Here is a 23140-nt window from a genome sequence, read left to right on the forward strand (position 1 = left end):
CATTTACATGCAGAAGGTGATAATAAATCAGGCTGCACATAGTAGCAACATCTGATCTGTAACCTGAATAATCACATCTCTCTATTCTGTCTGCCCTGTGATCCTATATATACTGGATATATTAATACTGCTTCAGTAGCTTCACTTAGCAGAAGAGTCAGAGTTCTGTGACCTTTCAACTTGAGTGTTTTTTTTTTCCTCTCAAGAATGTGGTCACACCTGGATGTGATCTGATCACAATGTAAGCCAGGCAACATCTGGACCTCAGTGCTATCACATTCCAGTTGCAATGCATCCCATATGCATTTACACCTGCTTTAACATGAGATTCTTAACCAGATAACATCCAGATACAGATCACATGTTACTGCCAAGTATTAATGGGGTATAGAAGTGTCCTCTCTCCAGGAGGAACTGGGCTTCTCTGATCTGCCACTCTGATTATACAAACTGGTTTTCTTCTTTAAACAATGTTGACATAGTGAACAGTAACCAGGTTACAGTTCTATAACTGTAAGATGAATGTGTTGTATGTCAGTTGTTAGTGTGGGTGTGTGTGTTGCCTGCCTGTGTGCTGCGGTCCGTCTCTGATGACGAAGAAGTCGATGATCCTGGATGTGAAGTCCAGAGCCACTTGTGTTTTACTGTGGATCACTGTGATACAGTGTCTGTCGCCATAACTGGCCCTTGGCATGCCGCCACTGAAAATCAGGAATGGAGGTCTACACACACACACACACACACAAATAAGCAAACAAACACACAGAGGTTCAAGTTCAGTTCAGTTTGCTCTGAGGTTAATGTGTAACAGCACTTCAGGAGGTAAAAAATGTCACTAATTAATCTCACCAGTGAATAAAGTGAACTCACCCTTCTTCTGTTGGCAGCTGAACTATTTTAGAAATGGCCTTGCAGGGGAAATGACCTGCAACGAGAAGAGCACTGTCAGCTGCCAGAAAACACACATTTCATGTCCGACAGTAAGGAAGCTTTTTCCCCTCACCATAGGGAATGTCTGACTTCTCCTCCTCCTCATTCACGTCCTCTGCTCCCACCATCCACCGACAGTAACTTCCATCACTGTGCGAGCTGAGAATGTAGCTCCCGTCCTCTGTCCACCACACACTCTCCAGTTGCTATGGTTACATTAGGGAAACACACAATGCAACTATCAAGATTAAGCATGTTGGTTATATAGAAGCAGAGTTTTACACACGACTGTCTGGGACTGCACTCAGGTCACAGGCCTGTTACCTGTGTGGCAGGGATGTGCTGGATGGCACACTGCTTCTCCAGATCCCAGATGACCATGAGGCCTCGTCCGTAGCCGATGACAACCTGGTTTGGGTTGACAGGGTTCTCCTGTAAGGCCTCTACATGTTCCAGGTTTCTGCGGCCAATGTAGTCATCTGGTACACTGGATGAGAGAGAGGATAAACACAGGAGAGAGGGAGACAGAGGGAAAACATCAGCATTGTTATTGATCTGTGGGGGCTGAGAGGCAGAGCTGATGTGTTGATGACATAGTCATGTATTTCATTGTGTGTTAAGTATGAACGATCAATACACATTTATGTTGTTTATGGTAAATCCATCTGACATACAGGGGCCTGCTGAGGGAAAAGAAAAAAATACCAAAAAGAAATACTATAGCGTTTCAGTGAAAGCTTGTGTTGTTTCTATGCTTCTGGTTGTAAATCCCTGAATCTCTTGATCCAATAATTAAAAGGCAGAATTTAACTTAAATTTTAACTGTAAAAAGCCTAAAAATCCAACCATAGCTCAGTAATAAAATGACCACACTGTATGGCAGTAGAGGAAGTGGTGCTGTCATGTGGTTCATGAGCAGTTTAGTGTATTTGCAGCTGTGGAGCTGAGAGCATCAAAGCAGTGAGCAGAAAAGAAATCTGTGTTGTCTGATCTGGTGGCTCCACGACATCCTGCAAATCTGAGTGTCAGTTTCACAAGCTTCTGTTTTCTAATACACACATAATACACGTCAACAACTGCTTTACAGATTCAATTATTGTGATGAATAACCTATTTCACACAAATGTAATCTGGTGAACCAGCAGGATCACACACACACACACACACACACACACGTACTTCTATCTTTGTGAAGACACTCATTGACATAATGCATTCCCTAGCCCCTTACCCTAACCTTAACCATCACAACCGAGTGCCTAACCCTAACCCTGACCCTAATCTTAACCTAAACCTAATTCTAACACACACACACACACACACACACACACACACACACACACACACACACACACACACACACACCAATAATAGATGCTCTGCTATAAAAGCTGTTGATTTGCTGCGTATTGTACAGTCGTGGCCAAAAGTTTTGAGAATGACACAAATATTAATTTTCACAAAGTCTGCTGCTTCAGTTTTTATAATGGCAATTTGCATATACTCCAGAATGTTATGAGGAGTGATCAGCTCAACTGCAATTAATTGCAAAGTCCCTCTTTGCCATGAAAATTAACTTTATCCCCAAAAAAACATTTCCACTGCATTTTAGCCCTGCCACAAAAGGACCAGCTAACATCATTTCAATGATTCCTCCGTTAACACAGGTGTGGGTGTTGATGAGGACAAGGCTGGAGATCAATCTGTCATGAATGAGTTAGAATAACAGACTGGACACTTTAAAAGGAGGATGGTGCTTGACATCATTGTTCCTCTTCTGTTAACCATGGTTACCTGCAAGGAAACACGTGCAGTCATCATTGCATTGCACAAAAAGGGCCTAACAGGGAAGTTTATAGCAGCTAGTAAGATTGCACCTCAGTCAACCATCTATCGGATTATCAAGAACTTCAAGGAGAGAGGTTCAATTGTTGCCAAACAGGCTCCAGGGCGCCCAAGAAAGTCCAGCAAGCACCAGGACCGTCTGTCGTTGTTTCAGCTGCGGGACCGGGCCACCACCAGTGCAGAGCTTGCTCAGGCAGGTGTGAGTGCATCTGCACACACAGTGAAGCGAAGACTTTTGGAGGAAGGCCTGGTGTCAAGAAGGGCAGCAAAGAAGCCACTTCTCTCCAGAAAAAACATCAGGGACAGACTGATATTCTGCAAAAGGTACAGGGATTGGACTGCTGAGGACTGGGGTAAAGTCATTTTCTCTGATGAATCCCCTTTCCGATTGTTTGGGGCATCTGGAAAAAAAGCTTGTTTGGAGAAGACGAGGTGAGCGCTACCATCAGTCCTGTCTCATGCCAACAGTAAAGCATCCTGAGACCGTTCATGTGTGGGGTTGCCTCTCAGTCAAGGGAGTGGGCTCTCTCACAATCTTGCCTAAAAACAGCCATGAATAAAGAATGGTACCAGAACGTCCTCCGAGAGCAACTTCTCCCAACCATCCAAGAGCAATTTGGTGATGAACAATGCCTTTTCCAGCATGATGGAGCACCTTGCCATAAAGCAAAAGTAATAACTAAATGGCTCGGGGAACAAAACATAAAGATTTTGGGTCCATGGCCAGGAAACTCCCCAGATCTTAATCCCATTGAGAACTTATGGTCAATCCTCAAGAGGCGGGTGGACAAACAAAAACCCACAAATTCTGACAAACTCCAAGCATTAATTATGCAAGAATGGACTGCCATCAGTCAGGATTTGGTCCAGAAGTTGATTGACAGCATGCCAGGGAGAATTGCAGAGGTCTTGAAAAAGAAGGGTCAACACTGCAAATATTGACTTGTTGCATGAACTCAGTGTAATTGTCAATAAAAACTTTTGATACTTATGAAATGCTTGTAATTATATTTCAGTATACCATAGAAATATCTGACACAAACACCTAAAAACCCTGAAGCAGCAGACCCTGTGAAAATGTAATATTTGTGTCATTCTCAAAACTTTTGGCCACGACTACTGCTCACGGCTGTGTCACCCAAAACACTGTAATTAAACGCTCACATACTAAACTGGAAAAACATGTGGTTCAGCACAAAGAGACAGATGCAGCCTGATGCTGCATTCTGCTCTACACACTATCCTCTGACACTGACGGCTGTTGCACTGTGGCATGTAGGGAGGACTAGCATTTTAATTTCCACACTTCTTGTATTCTTATGTTTTCAGTTGCTGGTCTCGTATCAGCCACTGACATATCCTCTGCACTCTCTTTCCAAATGCACCTCCACAAAATTACAGATATAAAAACACACTTTTATGGTTTAGCAGCAGTTATGGTCTTGTCGCTGTGTGTCTCTAAATGAGTTACGATCAAGTAAAATCAAGAATCTAAATGATGTGCTGTGTTTTCTAACCTGCTGGCGACTTGGTCAAGACTGATGTTCCTCTCCTCCAGCTCTCTGAAGCCGGGGACTTCAACAATGAAGACATGTCCTCCCTCTGTCCCCAGCAGCAGCAGCTCCCCTGAGGAGTGGGCCAGCACTGCTGTCACTCTGGTCACACTTGGGGGAGCACTGAGGAGGAAACAAGGAAGGAGATGAGACCAATTCATAAAACTGGGAAGGGTCTGCAGTGTGTTGATGGATATGCTGTTTTGACTAATACCTCCAAGAACTATGGTGAATCAGGAACTAAATCTACTAGTACAAGCAATAACCAGTATTTGTTTTTGGAGTCACGTTGTTGTTGCTTTTGTTTGATAACCTTGATGCTTCTGAGTGATTGGAAAGTACCTCCTCAGAATTGGGAATTGTTTTGAAGGGCAGAAACCAAAACAGGAACTACTATCCTTTGGCTGTAATGTAGATTAAATTCCCAACTTCTTAAATAAAGGTACCTGTATTGGAAAAGGGTCAAGAAAGCAGGAAATGTATTTTACCCAGGTGGCCCCGTGAGCATGAAGCGTCCTATCTCCAGAAGCTCTGACAGTCCCTTGTGGGCTCTTAAAGTCCACATGTGCAGACTGTTGTCGTCCAGCAAAGTCACCAGTTCAACCTAAACATGAACCACAAATTCAAAGTCACACACCATTATCTAGAGGTGGTTAGCAGGGAAGACGTTTTCTTATTGCTCTATGATAAACAGGTCAGGCTGCTCCAGGCAGTGTGGTGTGTGTTCATGCTTTTACTGTACCTGGTGGGGGAGGAAGTGCACCTGGGTGACGGCAGCGTTCTCATCGTGGAGACCCATGAACTCCACACCTGGAGCTCCGTACCTGACCACTGGTCAAGGACAGACTGGATTTGTAATCAGACACAGTTACTCTCACAACAAGTGATAAAGACATCAGGGGTCTGAATTCAGCTCAGGTCAGTCTGTCTTACACTAACTGTTATCAGCTCAGGCTTATTTGTCTGTGACATAGTTTACTTTAAACTCATTCATTGTTGAACTGAGTGTTATCTAATGCACACCTGGTAGACAATGTAAACAAAAGAAAAGGTTGACATCCTGCACTAACTTAACTTAATAAAACCAATATGCAGCTTTAGTCACCTCTCATTATTCTGTTGGTTACTAACTGTTTGTTAGAAGCTTTGTTTTAAAGTGGACACATGGCATAAAAACATTTCTTAAATCTCTAATTATTATATAAAGCAGGTGATTTAACTAATTTTTTTGCTGAGCTGATAAATCATCAGGCTGCTAATGAACAATTGTTTTTATATCAATTCACAATGTCACATTTTCAAATTGCAAGAGTTGTGTTGTATATTTCTTCCACACTGTTAAGTAAACACCTGCTAATACATTGGTTATGTAGCAATAGCAAAACTGACATTATTTTATCTGATTCTACTCATGTACCAAAAATACATTTATTATTATACTCTGTTCAACTAAATGTTATTTAGTACTACCTAGAAAACAAACAAGGTTAATTAATAAAATTTTAATTTAAATAGTAACTGGAATTTGGGCAATTAGACATTTTACTCAAACCATTCATCTCAAGCAGTTAGTGTGTTGTCATCATGGTAAGTCAAAAAAGACTCTTATAGATCAATAATATAGTCTACTGCGCTTTATTATTTGTAATAAATTTACAATAAGTAATAAACTTAATGCTTTTGTTCACTTCCTGTAGGGATGATGACCCAATTTTTCCAGTGTGCTGATTGGTCAGAAGGCAGGAAGTTGAAATGTTTTGATCTGATCCTCTGAACTGAACATACTTCATGTTACCATGACAGTTCACCTTCATGAAACCAGAAAACCTCAGTTGAACCCAGTGATGACTACTAATGTCTTTTTATCATTCAGGCCCCAGGTTGGTGGTATACTGAGCTGTTTGTCTGTAAACATGAGGTATGAAAGTTAATTTCCCATGATGCTCAAGTGTCAATGAGCTAACCACTGGAGCTGCTCCAGAGCTGCTGCAGAGTCTGATCCTGACCTCATTGTAACAGAAACAACAATGTCCCTGTGGAGATCGATTAAAGCGTCACATTATCAAATGATTTGTGTGTTACACAAAAAGAACAGAAGCTGCTCTGTTGACTCCTATTCGTTCACAAATTTCTCTTTATCCTGGAACAGTCTATTGCCTTGGATGAAAGGATTATCCTAATGAGAGAACCTACCGTGTGTGTCTCTGTGTCAATGGGGAGAGTGTACAGACTGGCTCCGCTGCACTGTCAATGAGTATAATTGTGCATGAAGGGCTATGGCACCACAGACTCCACTGTCTGAGAATGCCGGGCGATGTTGAGCAACGCGTGGGAAAATTAAATACCTTAACCAGGTGCCAACGTGAACCGCAGATGAGGATTTAGCTGCGTCACAGCTGTTCATTAGCACTGCCTACCTCAAGTTCAAACATGACGCTCGGATTCCTCCCTGACAATTATTTACTCACAGGTACAGTGAAGGATACAGTTTGATGGCCCCAGAGCGGTTGCCGATGGCCAGCAGCTGCAGGGAGGGACTGTAACCCAGAGCACTGGGCTGGTGGGGGAAACCATGCTCCACTGTCTGAAGAGGAGAGAGGGGACAGACACAGGGTGGTGGTGGGTGGGTGGGTGGGTGGGTGGGGGGGGGGGGGGGGGGGTTGAGACCGAGCCGTGACAGCAGAGACAATGGAACAAAACAGGTTGCAGAAAACAGCAGGTGGACAGAAATATGAATCCTGTTGATGACTTACTGTCAGTTAAATGAATCCTTTTATTTCTGTGTTGCTACGTTTGGACTTTTTATTTCTTTAACTGATGAGGATAATCGATCAGGAAAAAATGCCTTATGTAAACATTGTTTCACTCCTCAGTTACCACTGAACCTGCAATATTCCCCAGGGGCCAGATACATTAAAGCACCTTAATTCACAAACTCTGAAATTTATACAGGCACTTTGTTAGATTTTGTAAAGCCATGCATACTCATGGTTCTGCTTTATAAACTTCAATCACTGTAAAACTGGGTGCATGTGCACAAGCCTAATTTTCCACTGCTGTAGAGTGACACAGACATCTACTTAAACACCTGTTTATGTATCAGTACCTGTCTGCTCCACCAGGCTGTAGACCTTTTCATTGAAGGGGAGAGCAAACAAAAAGCTCAGGTTCCTGTTTGATGCATGTGTGCATTGGTGTGGTTCTACAACAAGGCAACAGTTGAGTTGGATAAATCTTCCAAAAATACAGGCTTTTAGTGGAAAGTTCTGTCTCTGTGTGACTGACTGTGTACCTATAGTTGCTGTGAATGCAACTATAGATGCTGTAATGCTCAACAAAGAAACAATGTCTGAATAAACACAAAGAGGACATTTGGTACAACAAGACTAGGTAACATTAAGTAGCCTCTATAAGTTCATCACATTTCATTGTTTGTGCAGTTCAGATACTGTTGAGCTCTGAGGAGAAGCTCTGCTTTGCCTGTAGGTCAGGCCACTACTCTACCAGTCTAAATCAGGACCTCAGGTTCCACACAGCACCGTCAATACAGCTCATTTAAGCGAGCCGGGCTCCTGCAGTATGAACAGTATGATACAGTGACCAGGTTACTATAGTGCATGAAAACAAGTACCCTCTGTAACCTAGATGACTAATTACTTTAGTGCTAATTTTCCTATCACCTGTTGTGATGCGTCTTGAACTGCATGTCCAGCTCAGATCTGTGTGTTGTGTCAGGGTTCACTTGCCTTGTTGAACTGGAAGAGTTCCTGTTTGAGCCGATCTCTGTGGGACTCCTGGCCGTGTCGTCTGAACCTCTTCATCCTGTCTCAGCACCAGTGTGGAGCCTGCAGGCTCACTGACGCACACTGCCTGAAGGAGAAAGGGGTCGGAGGGAGAGGACGCAGACAGATGGAGGAAAAGATTGGGAGGGGAGAAAAGGGACAATGTGTTAAATGGTAAATTCTCCAGTTCATACTTCCTCAGCGGTGAGCACCTACTAGCACTTAACACATTTTAGTGACATTACCATGACATCCAATCTGTGGAATAACCCTTGAGCTTATTATCTAAATAAAATCACCACAAAGGCCACTACAAATGGACAATGTCAATTCTTTAACATATTTTATGTTGCTCAGCTCCGCAGTAGACTGACCTGATCTCGACACCATCACTATGTAACATATTTTCGTTATATTATAATTGCTACGTAATATAATAATATATATTATAATAACATGTTTAGAAGTATCTTATTATATATGTAATACATACTATACTTCCAGTACACTATTATTTTACACTATTTTATATTATCATTTTTTGCTGTAATATATATCACTATTAAAATGACAGTATATCATAACTTCTAATAATTAGGTTATATCTGATATTAATAATAATAAATTATTAATAATATTGTTTGTTATCATTATTTTGTTATTACAGTCTGTCTACAGTTATATGTAGATTACAGCATACATTTCCACTATATATCACAAAACACAGATACATATGACTACTTCACTCACACACACACACACACACACACCTTTATAACTGTTTTTGTTGTCATTCACATGTCCCTTCATGTCACGCTTGTATTTGTTATGTTAAATCACTAATAAAGGGAAAAGGTTATAAAACAAAACAAAAAAAACATTTTATGTTTAGGCAGTTTGGAATAACATGAGGCATTACGAGCTTATTTTTATTCAGGTGAACTTGATTGTTTGGAAAGGTGACACCCTGCAAATGTGTATTCTGACTTGTGACTGTCCTGTCTGTAAATCTGTGTCCACCTCAACCTCCTGATACCAAGACTCAGTGGAAAGTGGGACCACAGCCTGGAATCTATGCAGCCTCAGGTAGCCGACTGTGTTTTCTCTAACAAGACTGATTATGACAGAAAGGAACTCTACAGGCAAAGTCTGGCACTTGATTCATTGTCAGCTGTGGACCAACACGCATGCACTTACGCACGCACACACTCATGCACAGTCAGCCCTCTTTAGAAGCACAAACACCTGCCATGCATAAAGACAAATTTCCATAGAGGCCACTTAAGAGAACAAGAGAAAGACTAGGAGGAAGGGAGAAAGTGAAAGGAAAAATATCATCCTTAGATTCTTTTATTTCGTGAAACATGTCGACTAAGAGGAAAACACTAACAAGATCGACTCAGTGGTAAACTGGTGGCTAAAGGCTCCACATCACACAGCCTTGCTAATCTCCATCATGTGAAGACAGCGGTGTGTGGTGACTTTTACAGAGACATGCAGAGCTGTAGTCGGGAAGCACAGGGGAGACCAAGATCTGCTCCAGGGCTGAAGTTGGTAAGATGCAGGAACTTCAGTTGGTTTGGGTCTTGAGGAGTTGTAGCATTTATTTACTGACAAACACACATTGCACTGCTACATTCACAGCTATACAGCTAACTGCTAACTCTGTGCTCCAGTCGCCAGCCTCACCGTCACACACCTGCTCCCAGCACTACCTGTGTAACAATGTGCCATCTCAAACTTACTGCAGATCTCAGAGATGATAAATCACAGTGTAGTTTGCTCGTTTAATGCTAAGGAAGACAACAGTGTTGAAGTACTTTTCTAATCACATCTGTCCATGTATTATAATCAAAGCTCAGTCAAGGGCAGCTTGACAAGCTGCTTCTTTATCTACATGACAAGCCTTTGTCAACGGGACAGGCCACGCCCACAGAAATGTCAGACACTATAGATATACTGGGTGGTATTCAACTTAGCTTACAGAGACAATAGCCTATTGTGGCTACAGGAGGGCAATTGATTTAATGCAAACAGGCAACATCAGATGTTTTATGGGACAGAATGCTTGCTCTGAGAGGTCGCTCTAATTGATGTCCATTTGTAGCTTTAACTGGACAAGCACTGCCTGTCTTGCTCGTCCTGACGTAACACCACTGTCTGAAGGAAAGGCTCAACCACAGAGCAGCACACAGGCCTCTGAGCCTCAGTGTCAGTGTGCGTCTCTGCCAGACCCTCAGCTCACTGGCTTCTTCACTCATAGTTGAGTGTCAGGTGACACTGAGAAGAAAAGCAGCTCAGAGCAGAATGCTTCAGACAGAGGGACGGGAAAACTCATAACTGCAGTCAGACATAAAGTCCACAGTGTCACAAGTCTATGACAAAGGCCTGGACCATGAGTCACTGTTTTCCATCTGAACCAGCTCATTTGCCTTGGTCCAAATTATACACTCATATCAGCAGTGCTGCCTTGACTCACTGCAGCGCTGCGTCACACATTTCCAGCTCCAGCTTCCTTAAAGAGTCAACACTGCTCAGCTACAGAGAAGTGGTAGATCAGGCTGCCTTGACTCAGTTACTGCACTGGAGACAATTCAAAGACAAAGATTTTTCTCTCCAGGTGAAGGATATTTTTGGAATCACACTCGGCTGCAATAATACTCAGTGTTTAAACATATTTTATGTCCAAGTGGACACGTGTAGCGTCGCCACAACAGATGTCAGCTGTCGCAGTTCACAAACAATAACAGTAACATTTCAGGACATAAACACCCACACTTGCCGCAGCCATTCCACGTGCTGTTGTTATTGTTTACTGTGTCTGCTTCCTTCTTCCTCTCCTCTTTGCATTTGACTCTAGACTCTAACACTTGTAGAGTTTGCTGTGTAGTTAGTTGCAGAGGAATCACACCTCCAGTACCTGAGATCAACCGTACCTACTGCAGAAAAACAGGTACTGTCACAGTGTCAAAGTTATGGTGCGTGAGTGTATGTGTGTCCATACCATTCATAGCTTGGATCAAAGATGGATGTTTAATCCTTCTCTAGACAAAACAAAACTGAAGTTACCAAAAAGTGACCCTTTCTCAGTAAAATCCGAAAATATGAAATTTTAGATTCTTCACTCATATACTGAAGAAGTATATTAGTGTACTTATTATTATGTGTACTTATAGTGTACACTTATTCTTAGATCAAATGAGTTTAGATCTAAATCATAAAATCACTAACTGTAGACAAAAACCTAGCACAGTTGCTGGTGTTTGATATCTGAGATTCTGTTTAATGGTTTTTGTAGGAAAATAATGTTTCCACAAAGTATCTGAAATCGTGTCTGTAATGTAACTGAAACTCAGGTATCGTAACAGTGCTAATGTCAAAAACTTTCAAATGACTCTGAGCCCTAGATACTAACCTCTTCTACCCTGTTGAACCCAGGACTGAGGGTTTATCAAGACTAATGATTAAACAGCAGAGTTTTGATCTATATTTGAGAAACGAATCACTCTAGAGCAGGCCCTGCTGTGTTCAAAGAGACCAAATATGTCATGTTCAATTAAATTCCAACTTTTTTTTTGATGGTACAGAAAAAGCTTAATTCAAACTGAAATTAAAAGTCTCTCTTTTGTAGTTAAAAAAAAAAAACTAACCTAGTTAATCTGTCAGTATTAAAGTGATATAACAAACTATTAATGTTAGTAATTTTATAATCATTGCCATCACCGCAGAACGTGTGTGTGTGTCATACCTTTCAGACAGACGGTGAGGAGAAATGAAGGCACAACATTCCCGCCTTAAACAGGAAGTGTAAAATGGGCTACAGAGAGAGAGAGACAGAAAGACGGTGCTTACACGACAGCTTCTGAGGGCGACGGGAGGAATCTGCTGATGGAAAACACAAGTAAGATTACAACCCTCATATATGCACAGATGTAAACAGTGAAGCCAACGGCCAGTGTGGAAAGCATGGGGGTCGTCATCATCATCATCATCAGAAACAGCCTTCAACACATGCCGCGTGTCATGTGAGGGTTTCTCTCTGCAGCCTCCAGACACCCTAATCCCACAGTTTCTCTCCAACCTGATTAATTGCAGCTTTTCAAGTAACGTAAAAGACATTAGAGCACAAATTACCCAACCACTACACACAACCAGGGGTTATTTCTACACCAGCTATTTGTCAGGGGCCAAGGCTGAGAGTGAACACCACAATTATGTGAGCTGCAGTGATGTTTAAGGTTGTCTGTTCAGACAGTTAGATTAACCTCCTCTGCTCCATCTCTAAACATTTGTGCAGGCTGGTTGTAGCCAAGAAGCACAAACAACTGAATATTCAACAAGCTGAGCTAACAATGCAGTTCAGCACTTTTAAATTATGTAGAATGGGGCTCTTGATTGCCATATGTTTGTCATGCATGCAGTGTGTCTGCTCTAACTTGTTAACATGAGTGACGAAATGAAAACCAAGACGTTCCGCAGCTGCCAGGCACACGCCACGCAGCCAGTGTTCCTGGCCTTACGGAGCAGATGGGAACCGAGAACCAGTTACAAGTTGTCTGAACCATCAGAGTCACATCACTCTTATTGATGCTGACATCTTTTTCTGACAGGTGTGCATTGCAAAACAATGACATCAGACTCATGCGTCTACATTGCAGGGATTCCATGTATTTGACACTCTACACTCGAGCAGCACGTCCGATACTGAGGGTGAATATCATGCTAATAGCATTAGCTGTTTTTAGGTAACATAACATTGGTTTCCTCATTTTTCTTATTGGAAAAAAATTCCCACAGAAGGACCATTATCCTAAAATGCACCAATAATTTTTATGATCAAATAGTTAATACGGCTAACAGCTGCTTCCTTGTTGCCTCTCGGCTGGTTGCCTGGCTATCACACTGTCACAGCAAGACTGGCCAAGAAATAGTACATAACAACTTGTAATTTTCTCAGAAAAATATAAGACTTAAGACAGACTCAACCTTTAATATGACAAGTTTGGCTTCTTTGTTACATGAAAATGGGATTTTGTATGAAATAATAAGAATAATTTGTATTACTCTGTAACTCAGGGATTCATGCTACTGAAAAAAATGTCAAACTACAATGGCACTCAGTAGATGCTAGACCAAACACAGTCATAGGTCAACAGCATAAATACAACTGATTTTGTTGCATCAAGATCCAAACATTATTTCCTGAGAAACTGCTGAAAATGTGGTCCTATCATATAAGTCCTATCTCGCAACGTTAAGTAAAGTAATGAAAAGTTTTTTACTGGATCGGAACCAAAATGTAATGTTTTCATCCCTGGCCCATGACCCATCCCTCCACCAAGTTTGGTGCAAATTGGTTCAATGCTGTTTGTGTAATCCTGCTGACAAACAAACAGACAGACACAGGTGAAAATATAACCTCCTTGGTGGAGGTAACAACAGCCAGACTCCCACCTGACCCACAGACAACACAACCCCTCATAAGACACATACTACAAGTTACAGATAACTAGAGCTGCAACAATTAACTGATCAACAGAAAATGTATTATGTGTAAAATTTTATACATATAAATAATCAAATGACAGGATTTTCATTGGCATATATAAAATGAAACTGAACAGCTTTGAGTTTTGCACCAAAGCTTTTGAATTAAATCACCTTGGGTTTCCTTTCTGATATTTTAAAGACAAAACAACGACTCAAGAGAATAATCAGGAAATGAACCAATAATGACAGTAATCACTAGTCGCAGTCCTAGATACAAGCCTCAACTGTGATTTTTGTTACTTCCACCTCAGATAGTCTTGAATAATAAAAAAAAAAAATCTTCCCCAAGTTTCAGCCGAGTCATGGGGGTTATCCCTCTGTGTTATTACTGTGTGGAATTTTTGAGGTTTTCCATGTTGTAAGGGAAAGACAGGCGGTTGACCGACAATTCAACAACACGATGCTTCTTGGCAAACGGCTAATGTGGCATAAAACAATGTAAATCAGTGTATACACAGCATACACAAAGGGTCATTTACATTGCTAAGTTTGAGGATAAGGTTGTTATTGTGACAGGGAAGTACCTGTTAGTTCCAGGTTGTTTAGAGGAACAATGGCAGGCCTGAAGTGAGTGACACAGAAACAGACCAGATCAGACCAGTTCAGCCCTCGTTCTACTCTCAGATATGGATTTTCCCAGGAATTTTAACTTGGCAGTAGGAGAGCAATCAACAGTAAACGACAATGAACGCCGCCTCTTTCGTCACACTGTTTGATCTACAGTGAGCTCATCTCTCTGAAAGATAAGATTACACATACTGTTGATAGCGAATTCAATTGACTTATTGACACTCCTCACACGTTCACATTCAGAAATGTTGTCTCTGCCTTCCATAGGCCATCCTAAACACCATCCTTAACATCCTTCACTTTCACTCAGTTAGCATTTGTTATCCTTCATGCCACGGTTCGGTGATGTCATCAAATTCCCAGCATATCTACCAAGCCATCTAAGCTGCGAAGGGAGTCAATGGAGGCAAAAAAAAAAATGTGTAAAAGCTTGCCTGGACACGACAACAACAACCTGAAGGGAAGGCGGCTCAACCAGCAGGACTGCTGCATGTCCGGCCTCTCTCAACGACATAGTGCTTAACAATGAGATATGAGAGTCAGAATGTGTGGCCAGAAATGCCTGGAATCCAAAACACTCTTCCTGATGGACTTATGCAATCAGCAGCTATGCCAGCACTTGCTGCGACACAGGAAAAAAGGTGCAAAGATAAGCGGCCCCACCCTGAGTAACAACTGATCAGAAAATTAAAAAAAAAAAAAACAAAAAAAACACTGATGTCAGAAAATTAAACTGGAGAACACAACATATTCACAAAAGGTAGAGAACCTGTTTGACAGCTGCCACAGGCCTCAGAACTGGCTCACACACATGGTGGATCTACTTGTGACCCGCTCTCTTCCACGTCGCAGGCTGTTGATAAGGCAGCAAATAAAAAGTGTACAGCCTGGCAGCTCTCTGGACATCACTGAGCTATTCTTGGTTGTGGTGATGGAAACAAGTCCTCTCAGGTCAGCACTGAATGATCTGCTTTAGGTCACAGAGGGTGATTGGCGTCAGGTCAGTGCAGTGAAAGGGTTGGGGTGGGGGTTTTGCTGACACTTGGCTAAGCACTGGTGCTTTTCTGTGTATTTAGTTCAAAGAATGCAGCTAATAAGACAGAGCAGTAGGAGGACTGTCATACCAACTACAGCAAACATTGCAGAGGTGCTTCCTGCCACTGTCTAGTGCCACCCACTAAAAGTCCACGAGTTGATGCATCAGTGGAGAAGACTGTAAAATCTGAGTTGCACTTTATCATCTGCCTCACTGTACACTGAGGCCATGCTCAGACTTGGTATTAACATCCATCTTGGGTGATCCGATCACAAGCGGACAGCTCTAAGTTCAGGTGTTTCAGATCCAATCACCTAGACCACATTCAGAGGTGGTCTGGGCCTCATGTGGCCACATTCTTTGAAGCAGTGAGCACAATGCATCCTAGGCCACACTGAAGGACCGCCTCCTCTATCGGCGTCCTCTGATACAGTCTGATTAGTCCCACTACAGTTTCACAATGAACTGAAAACATTTTACTATTTCTAATGGCTAAAAACTTATTTCACTGTAAAGCTGTGAGTCGCGCATTGATTCAATCAACCCCCCTCACCAACACATAAACAGGCAAATTGACAACGGACCAGTCAATCAGATTGGCTAAAAACAACACTGCATACCTGTTTATTTGCATATGAAGCAGGGCAGTGAGATCTGATCATAAGTGGTCACCGAGTCATTTTAGAGCTGGTGTGAACAGAAGTACTCAGAGCTGAGCACTTGTGACCGGATCAGTGAAGACACGTGTTAATACCAGGTCTGAACAGGACCAGAGCCATGCAGGTTGTAGACTTTACACTCCTTCGACACTTAGCAACGTGACGCCAGACTGCGTGACTTGTTTCTGTAGGCCGTTCCAACACTCTCAGCTCCGGTGTCCAGCTGATAGTGTTGTCAGCAGCCCGGCAGGATAGACACTCCACAGCGTGGCATGGTGTCATAACTGAGCTACGACCAAGACACACACACACACTTTTACTTTATCTGTGTGGAAATCACATTTCATGTCCCAGATGATGAGCAAAGTCTTCACAGTCATGTACCAATTAATACAGCCCTCACTTGAAGACCGCCCCACCACTGTCCTTAACACAACAGAAAGGAGATCTTGTCAGTTTTGGGTGTGGCTCACAGGATATCACATCTCCCACCAACCCCTCCACTCCCACCCCAACCCCCCTTTCCTGTAATCAGAACCAGGGAGAGACAGAGAAGACGATCAGGATGCAAAGTTTACACTAGGCAAGCTCACATTCTCACTGACAGTGAGGTAGTCCGGTTGTTTGACCATTTCATGCACATGATCTTGCTGTCATTTCCAAACAAGTCCATGAAGACAAAACCTGTACCGGTTTCAAGAGTGTTGTGCTAAACTGTAGTTGGAGCAGCACAATTCACACCACCAACGAGATGTGGTATGTTTGTTAGGACTGACAGGATACAGGAAAACTGCTGCAGGAGGACAGATGATAAGAGGAGTCAAATCACTGATGATACAGATCAGTGTCCATAAATGTCCGTATTAACTCGTGAACTGTGTCAGTGTTTGCTTGTAGTGAGGGGAGTGTGGAAAACATGAAGCTAACACCCAGCGGTCCTTGTGAAGATTTGTCTCCCATTAAAAAGTTCAAAATATAACTTGACATTCAGTCGCTCACAAGATCTGAAACACCACTGCAGAAAATTAAATACCAAACAATATATTTCTGCGCTCAACTGGTGCTGCTCACACAGGTAGAGGTTTTAGTTTACACTTCCTTCTCTTTGGGTTGTGTGGGCTCGGTGGTGACCAGTGCAGTCTTATAAGTAGAAGGTGCAAACACTGTAGTAAACCACTAGTAAAGAGCAAACACTGACAGTTCTGCTCTGAACATACAAGTTGATCAACTGGGCACAACTTTCTCATTTCACATGACTTTAGTTTACTGGCAACTGCATTTTCTCCTTATGAAAATGTGAACCTGAGATGCTTTCTTTAAAAGAGTCTTGTATAAATAATAGTGATATTCATTTGGAACTGTCTATTTAGGCATTTGCAACAGATAATTGTGGGTTTCTTACAGCTGTCTCACTTGTTTATCCGATACATTTCCCAAAGCTGACAAAATATTACAATCTCCTTTCAGAGAGTTGATATTCAATTCCACAATACAAAACCTTCATATAGTTTAATCAACACATCTCTGACAGACAACTAAAATCTAGTAGACTGATTGCTGCACGCCGCTGCTGGGAGATTTCATTAGCTGAACAATTAAAAATGGAAGCATATCTCTACTGTAAGCATGTGTGAGTAGGTGAGTGTGGAAATCTGACAGAGTTACAGCTCTGTACCTGTGTACCAAACTTCACTTCTTTAGTTTGTATAGTCTGTGAGATGATTTCATGCACTCTTCCAAAAAAAAAAAAAAAAAAAAATCACTAACTAATTAATTATACCAGGCCTATATCAATCTGTTCACGCCATCTATTGAACCCATACACCCACGAACTTTGTGTCTGCGCATGACAGTGGCTAAGATATTCTTCAAAATAAAAGTTGCTATATTTTGGTTACTATCTTACCACATGTTAGTGCAATTTATACCATTTTTAAATATGTGAAGCTCTTAACTCTGGGGTATCTGCACACCAAATTTCACTTTGTATTTGAGAAATTCTCTCTCAACCTTTGTCACCTGAAAGTCACCACCTAAAAACTGCTTACACTATAGCGTTCAGTTATTTATAAATTGGCATTTCCACAGTATAACTAAAAGCATGGACATCAATATACATGAATGAATAAGCGATTTTTATGCAGGATGAATGATGAGTGATTGATGGATGAATTAATATTGGTATCTGAAAGTCAAAGATTAGTCATTCCCACTGCATGTACATGTATCAATCACATATTTATTTGGGAAAAAAAAAAATGTTGATCGGCCGATTGTTCTTCAGCGCAATCAACCAATGACAAATACCATCTCCCCAAAACCTTTAGTGATAGTGAATTAAACCTGAAATGACAGAAGGTATTAATATCTACACTGTTTAAAGTTATGATCTGTACTCAGCCAATCACAATGAGCTGCAGGTTTCTGTGTGAGATGGTGTGTCTATTTTTTTTTTTTTTTTCTTTTTTTGGTTCACCCTTGGTTGTGTTGATGTTATATCTGGCTTAATCACTGACTGACTGACTTGATTGTTGATTTATCACCTGTTGTCATGCTGTGACAAAGATGAAAACAAGGTCAAAATGGCCACTGTAAAAAGGCACTATGGCAGATGTGTTGCTGTAAGTCATTGGTGAGAGACAGATGTCCAATAGCAGAGACCAGGATATTGAGGCTGTGTGTGTTGATACATAGATCATAAACAGTGTCCCGAATATGCTTTAACTGTTGGTCCAACAGTGCTGTGATACAACTGGTGACACAACACTGAAAGCCAAACTGTGGCATAAAAACACTCATTGACAGTTGTAATGTGAACACGTAGCACAGTCTTTGTTGTGTGGTCCGAGAGTGTGTGCTCTTTTAAATGACCTCTGTATCTCTGGTGTTTACTGAAGCACAGACCTGTCTTCATCATGGTTTCCACTGTTTTCATTTTGATCACAGAAGTGTCCGATTCCTCTGAGACACATAACATCCCTCCATCATCTAAATTTGTTCATATCAGAAGAAAACTTTTCTGGGTAATTTCCACACTTCTGCAATGCAGGGTCTTAATTTGTGAATGAGGTTTGTTAAAAGAGAGTGGGAGGTCTAAACTGAGAGACAGTGTTAGACTGGGATCAGCTGAGCGTGTCTGCGTCACCTTCACCTAACAGGAGTGTTATGAGGAGCACTCCCCTGAACAGGGACTGAACTCAAGACCTCGTGACCTAAAGGGGACTGATGAAGAAACAGCCCTAACGGCTGAGCTGCTCAGCAATCACAACACGGCTCAGCAAAAGCTGATATTCTGTTGAAGAGAAATAGAATGACCTAAAAATAAAGATTCTAGCCCCAAGGCAGCAGCAGGAGTAGCTTAGCATGAGAATATATAATATGTCTACACAGTGTTTGAAGGAAGAGAGAATCTGTAAGTGACAGAAATGGGAGAGTGAGTGGACGCAGCCTGCAAACTGTGTGTACTGCAGGGAATGGGAACTTGACTGTGGCCTCAAAAATCCTCACGATTGTATGCTGACATTTTGAGAGTGAAGAGGCTTGTGACAATGTTGTAAGGTATGATATAAGCTTAAAGAATTAAAGGTCTGGAACAGAGAGGTTTCAAGTTTTTGTCATGGTCTTTGGAAAAAAAAAAAAAAAAAACATTCCTCATCTATCACATGACACACTAATGAGGTCTGAAACCTGCTGTTGAAGCACTGACTTTGGACTTAAATTTCTCCAGAGGTACAAAAGAAATCACGAGACAACTTTTAATATTTGAAGTCTTGTGAACTTTTTAAAGTTCAAGTAGGATCTTTAGGTGCTCGTATGTTCAGCAGCTGAGCAGTTTAGTTTTAAAGTTACATAGGTTTCCACAGAGTTGGATCCCTTAGAAAGCCATTATACATACAATCCATATAAATTGAATTTGGTGAATTTTTAAATTAATATGAATAAAGAGCGAACACATAGTAACAATGAATGGTCAAGAGAACAATGAGTCAAGATAACAAATACAATAACTAAAAATGGCCAAACATGACATAACACTGATGTCCCAGCACTCACACAATCATGAAGAGCAAAAAAAAAAAAAAAAAAACAGTGGTGTGATTGTTCAACATATATATATATATAGAATATAAAAAGTGCTGTTATAATGGACAGTAACATTAACTACAAAGATATATTACATTTTAAGCAAAAGTTGAAATTATTTAATAAATTATTAAGACCAAATATTCAACATCTAACTTCAGCTCAAGCAGTTCCAGTGCAAAGCTGTTAACAGCACCATTAAGTGTCACTTGGACACTAAATCGTTGCCAGACGTGACTAACTTGCAGCTCTCCATTACCATAATGGGTCAACTATGCAGATGTTATCAATAAATATAACAACTTTTAAATGTCATGATTACATTTATGTGAGAACACACTGAAAAAGAAATGGACATGCACATTAGAGCCTCTACATCCAGTAGGTTTAACTCTAGACTTTTATATGAGAATCGTGAGGAGTTGTTTTCTGCATTGCTTTATCCTCAGTTTTTGTGATATGATGTATCTGTGGACTTAAGTCCTGTAAATTTATTTAAAAAAAAAAAAAAAAAAAAAGTCTCAGGATGAGATATCCTGATGTTATCTGCTGTTAAGCCTGATGAGAAAGAGGACATTTAATAGCATTTGAACCTGAGCCAAGTGCTCTGTGTGAAGTTTATAAGCAAGGCAGGCTACGCCTCTTAGACATCTCACCCATGCAAGGTTACATAAATTAACTTTTCTGTTCAAAGTTTAAAGAAGGAAGTCTTCCCTGTATCATATTGTTTACAACCAAGATAGCAGAAATTCCTGCTTTTGATTAAGACTATTTCTCTAAAACATACAGTAACCTCAGCAGGTGAAAGTTCTTCTATGACTTGCCCTAAATTTGGGAGGGGCCATTTGTTTTGCCTTCATAATAGTTTCAGGTGGACGTTATGTGCAGGTGGGACAGCATTACCGAGAACAAAGGCTTTTTGTTTGACTGGTCTTGTGCCGATGCAGGTGGAGCAGAAGGACACTGCCCTTGTGTCCTTCAGTGTCCTGTCCTGAGTACAGGACATGTTTTAGCTGCTTGTGCTGTACAACTTGTCTCTCTTTAAGTTAATCACAATAAGATTTAAAGAGGCGGAGGACCTACACAAATTGATTCATTTGTAGCACAAAGTTCAGTACAACAACTGAAGCTAGTCATGGTCGAATGCATACAATGCGAGTCGGACCATATAATGCATTTTATTATTTTCTACGTTTATCCTGTCATTTTGTTCTAAATTTCCCTGAAACTAGCCAAACCGGTGAAGCACTTCCTCTCTCTCTCTCTCTCACACACACACACACACACCTCCTGCCCCAACACACCAATTACTCATGCTCGAAACCAGACCGTTGACTCAAAGGGCTTACTAACATACCTGCCGTGGGGACACACCTTGCTGAAGTTAGCTAGCGTTAGACGTTTCCGTAATTATGCAACACTAGCTGCAACTACTACACACTTGACGACACGCTGAGACTAGCGAGAAAAGCGACGGTTTGCTCGGTTCCCGGGTTGAACCACTAATCAAGCTCTTGCTAATTTTCTGTTCTGGACTCGTGTCTTGCTAAATGAACGGCTTCAAGCTGCAATCATTACGCCCAGGTGCGCGCTAACGCCCAGTTAAGCTAGTTATTTTTTGCCTGGACGCATTGTTTACTGTAGGTTCACACTTAACAACAACCCAGCCAACGGTTTATCCAATCAGATTTGATTTGAATTGGTGATTGACCTCACCAATTTCTGTACAAAATACCGTCAATCGATTGTTGAAGTGGTTATAGAAACATTTCTTAGAACATGAATAGCAGTGTAAGCAAGCCACCAAACTATTAAAGCACAATACAAACAGTTGAACATTAATTAGTAGTGTGACTGATATGTTTATTTATAAGGTAAATCAAAGTAGTTGCTTAAAGTTAAACCTGTATCTAAACTCTTGATTGCATACGTTACAGAATAGTTTGTGTAGAGAACTATTTAAATAATTTAACGAAACGTGCAAATTAGCTTCCAGCAAGGCAACAACGCTAAGCTGCCCGATTTCTTTAGTGGAATATTATGAGTAAAGATTAGCCAGCTAGCCGGTGGGCAACTGGAAGACTGATATCTGGCCACACAAGCAACTCCAACTAGTTCGAGTTGGATCCGCTCACGGTGCCGAACAGAAAACGGATGGGTGTGTTGAACAGTTCAGTTTTTTGTTTAACTGACTGGCAAGCAAACACCTGTGGGCACCAGCTCTGTGTAACCGTGCGGGCCCACCTCCTCACCCACCTGATTCAAAACGGCCGTTGCACAGCCGATGTCCACCGTTCACAGCCGCTGGATAAGATCCTGCCTCCGGCCAGTGTCCAGCTGGCTTGGACCTCTCACCTCCTGCAAAGTCAAGGCAAATGTGACCAGTTCGAAAAGGAGTAATCCCAGTATTTACTTAGGAAATATTTCGTCTGAGAACCGATGAACAACTAAAGACTGACTCTGCTGCTCTTCCTTTTTCCACCGCTGTGGCGGTAGCCTCGTTGCTTCCTGCTCCGGCTGAGCTAAACTTCACCGCTTTGCTAACTCCGCCCTTATGATGCATTCTAGTGCACCTCGTAAATTTGTGAGTTTGTTGGCAAACTCCATTTATGATTCACCGCAGCATTACTTGCATACTTTATGAGTGATTCTCAAACTTTTTCAGATCAAGGACCCCTAAACTGACGCAAATTAGACCACGAACTCCTATCTGATAAGATTTTTGCTGTAAAGGTTGTATCCATGACCAAAATAGTCATACATTTTGTCATTGTGTTACTTATGGATGGTCCCTCAAGGACCCCACTTTGAGAATCACTGCGATGTTATGGACAGCATTTTAAAGCAGCAACTTGGCTGCATAATGACACATTCACTTCATTTATATGCACACAAGTCACCAGGATACCAAAGAAATTGGGTAAATATTGGAAAACCACAAACCACAGTCTATACAATAATGAAATAACATCTAAAACCAATGTTTACGTGTGGCTGGTGAGGACTAAGCTTTCTCTCCTTCTCAAGTATATTAATGAGCTTATGATACAATCCCCTGGATGGGTAATTGTTGAAATGTTCCAATAGAGCAAATAAGTGGAAACAGACTGTGGACAGGAATGTTATAAGAAT

General features: G+C 41.4%; 1 protein-coding gene across 2 annotated transcripts in view; it reads right to left on the bottom strand.

The window, feature by feature from the left end:
- The window catches only part of llgl2 (LLGL scribble cell polarity complex component 2), a 36657-nt gene extending 14087 nt beyond the window's left edge, over window positions 1–22570 (bottom strand). The window contains exons 1-11 of one of the 2 annotated variants that reach the window (XM_071463474.1): window positions 22468–22570; window positions 22265–22366; window positions 8075–8198; window positions 6815–6912; window positions 5071–5152; window positions 4817–4932; window positions 4293–4451; window positions 1255–1417; window positions 1004–1136; window positions 871–925; window positions 568–722 (exon numbers count right to left, since the gene is read on the bottom strand). In XM_071463474.1, the coding sequence (XP_071319575.1) occupies window positions 568–722; window positions 871–925; window positions 1004–1136; window positions 1255–1417; window positions 4293–4451; window positions 4817–4932; window positions 5071–5152; window positions 6815–6912; window positions 8075–8149 (1036 nt within the window). In that variant the 5' untranslated portion in view covers window positions 8150–8198; window positions 22265–22366; window positions 22468–22570. Of the gene's footprint in view, window positions 1–567; window positions 723–870; window positions 926–1003; window positions 1137–1254; window positions 1418–4292; window positions 4452–4816; window positions 4933–5070; window positions 5153–6814; window positions 6913–8070; window positions 8199–22264; window positions 22367–22467 lie in introns of both variants that reach the window. The other variant, XM_071463475.1, reaches the window with a different exon arrangement.
- Between the last annotated feature and the right edge of the window lie 570 nt (window positions 22571–23140).

Source organism: Trachinotus anak, unplaced genomic scaffold, assembly GCF_046630095.1.
Source record: "Trachinotus anak isolate AG129_WGS33_773 ecotype Australia unplaced genomic scaffold, CSIRO_AGI_Tana_v1 ptg000025l, whole genome shotgun sequence".
Classification (NCBI taxonomy): Eukaryota; Metazoa; Chordata; class Actinopteri; order Carangiformes; family Carangidae; genus Trachinotus; species Trachinotus anak.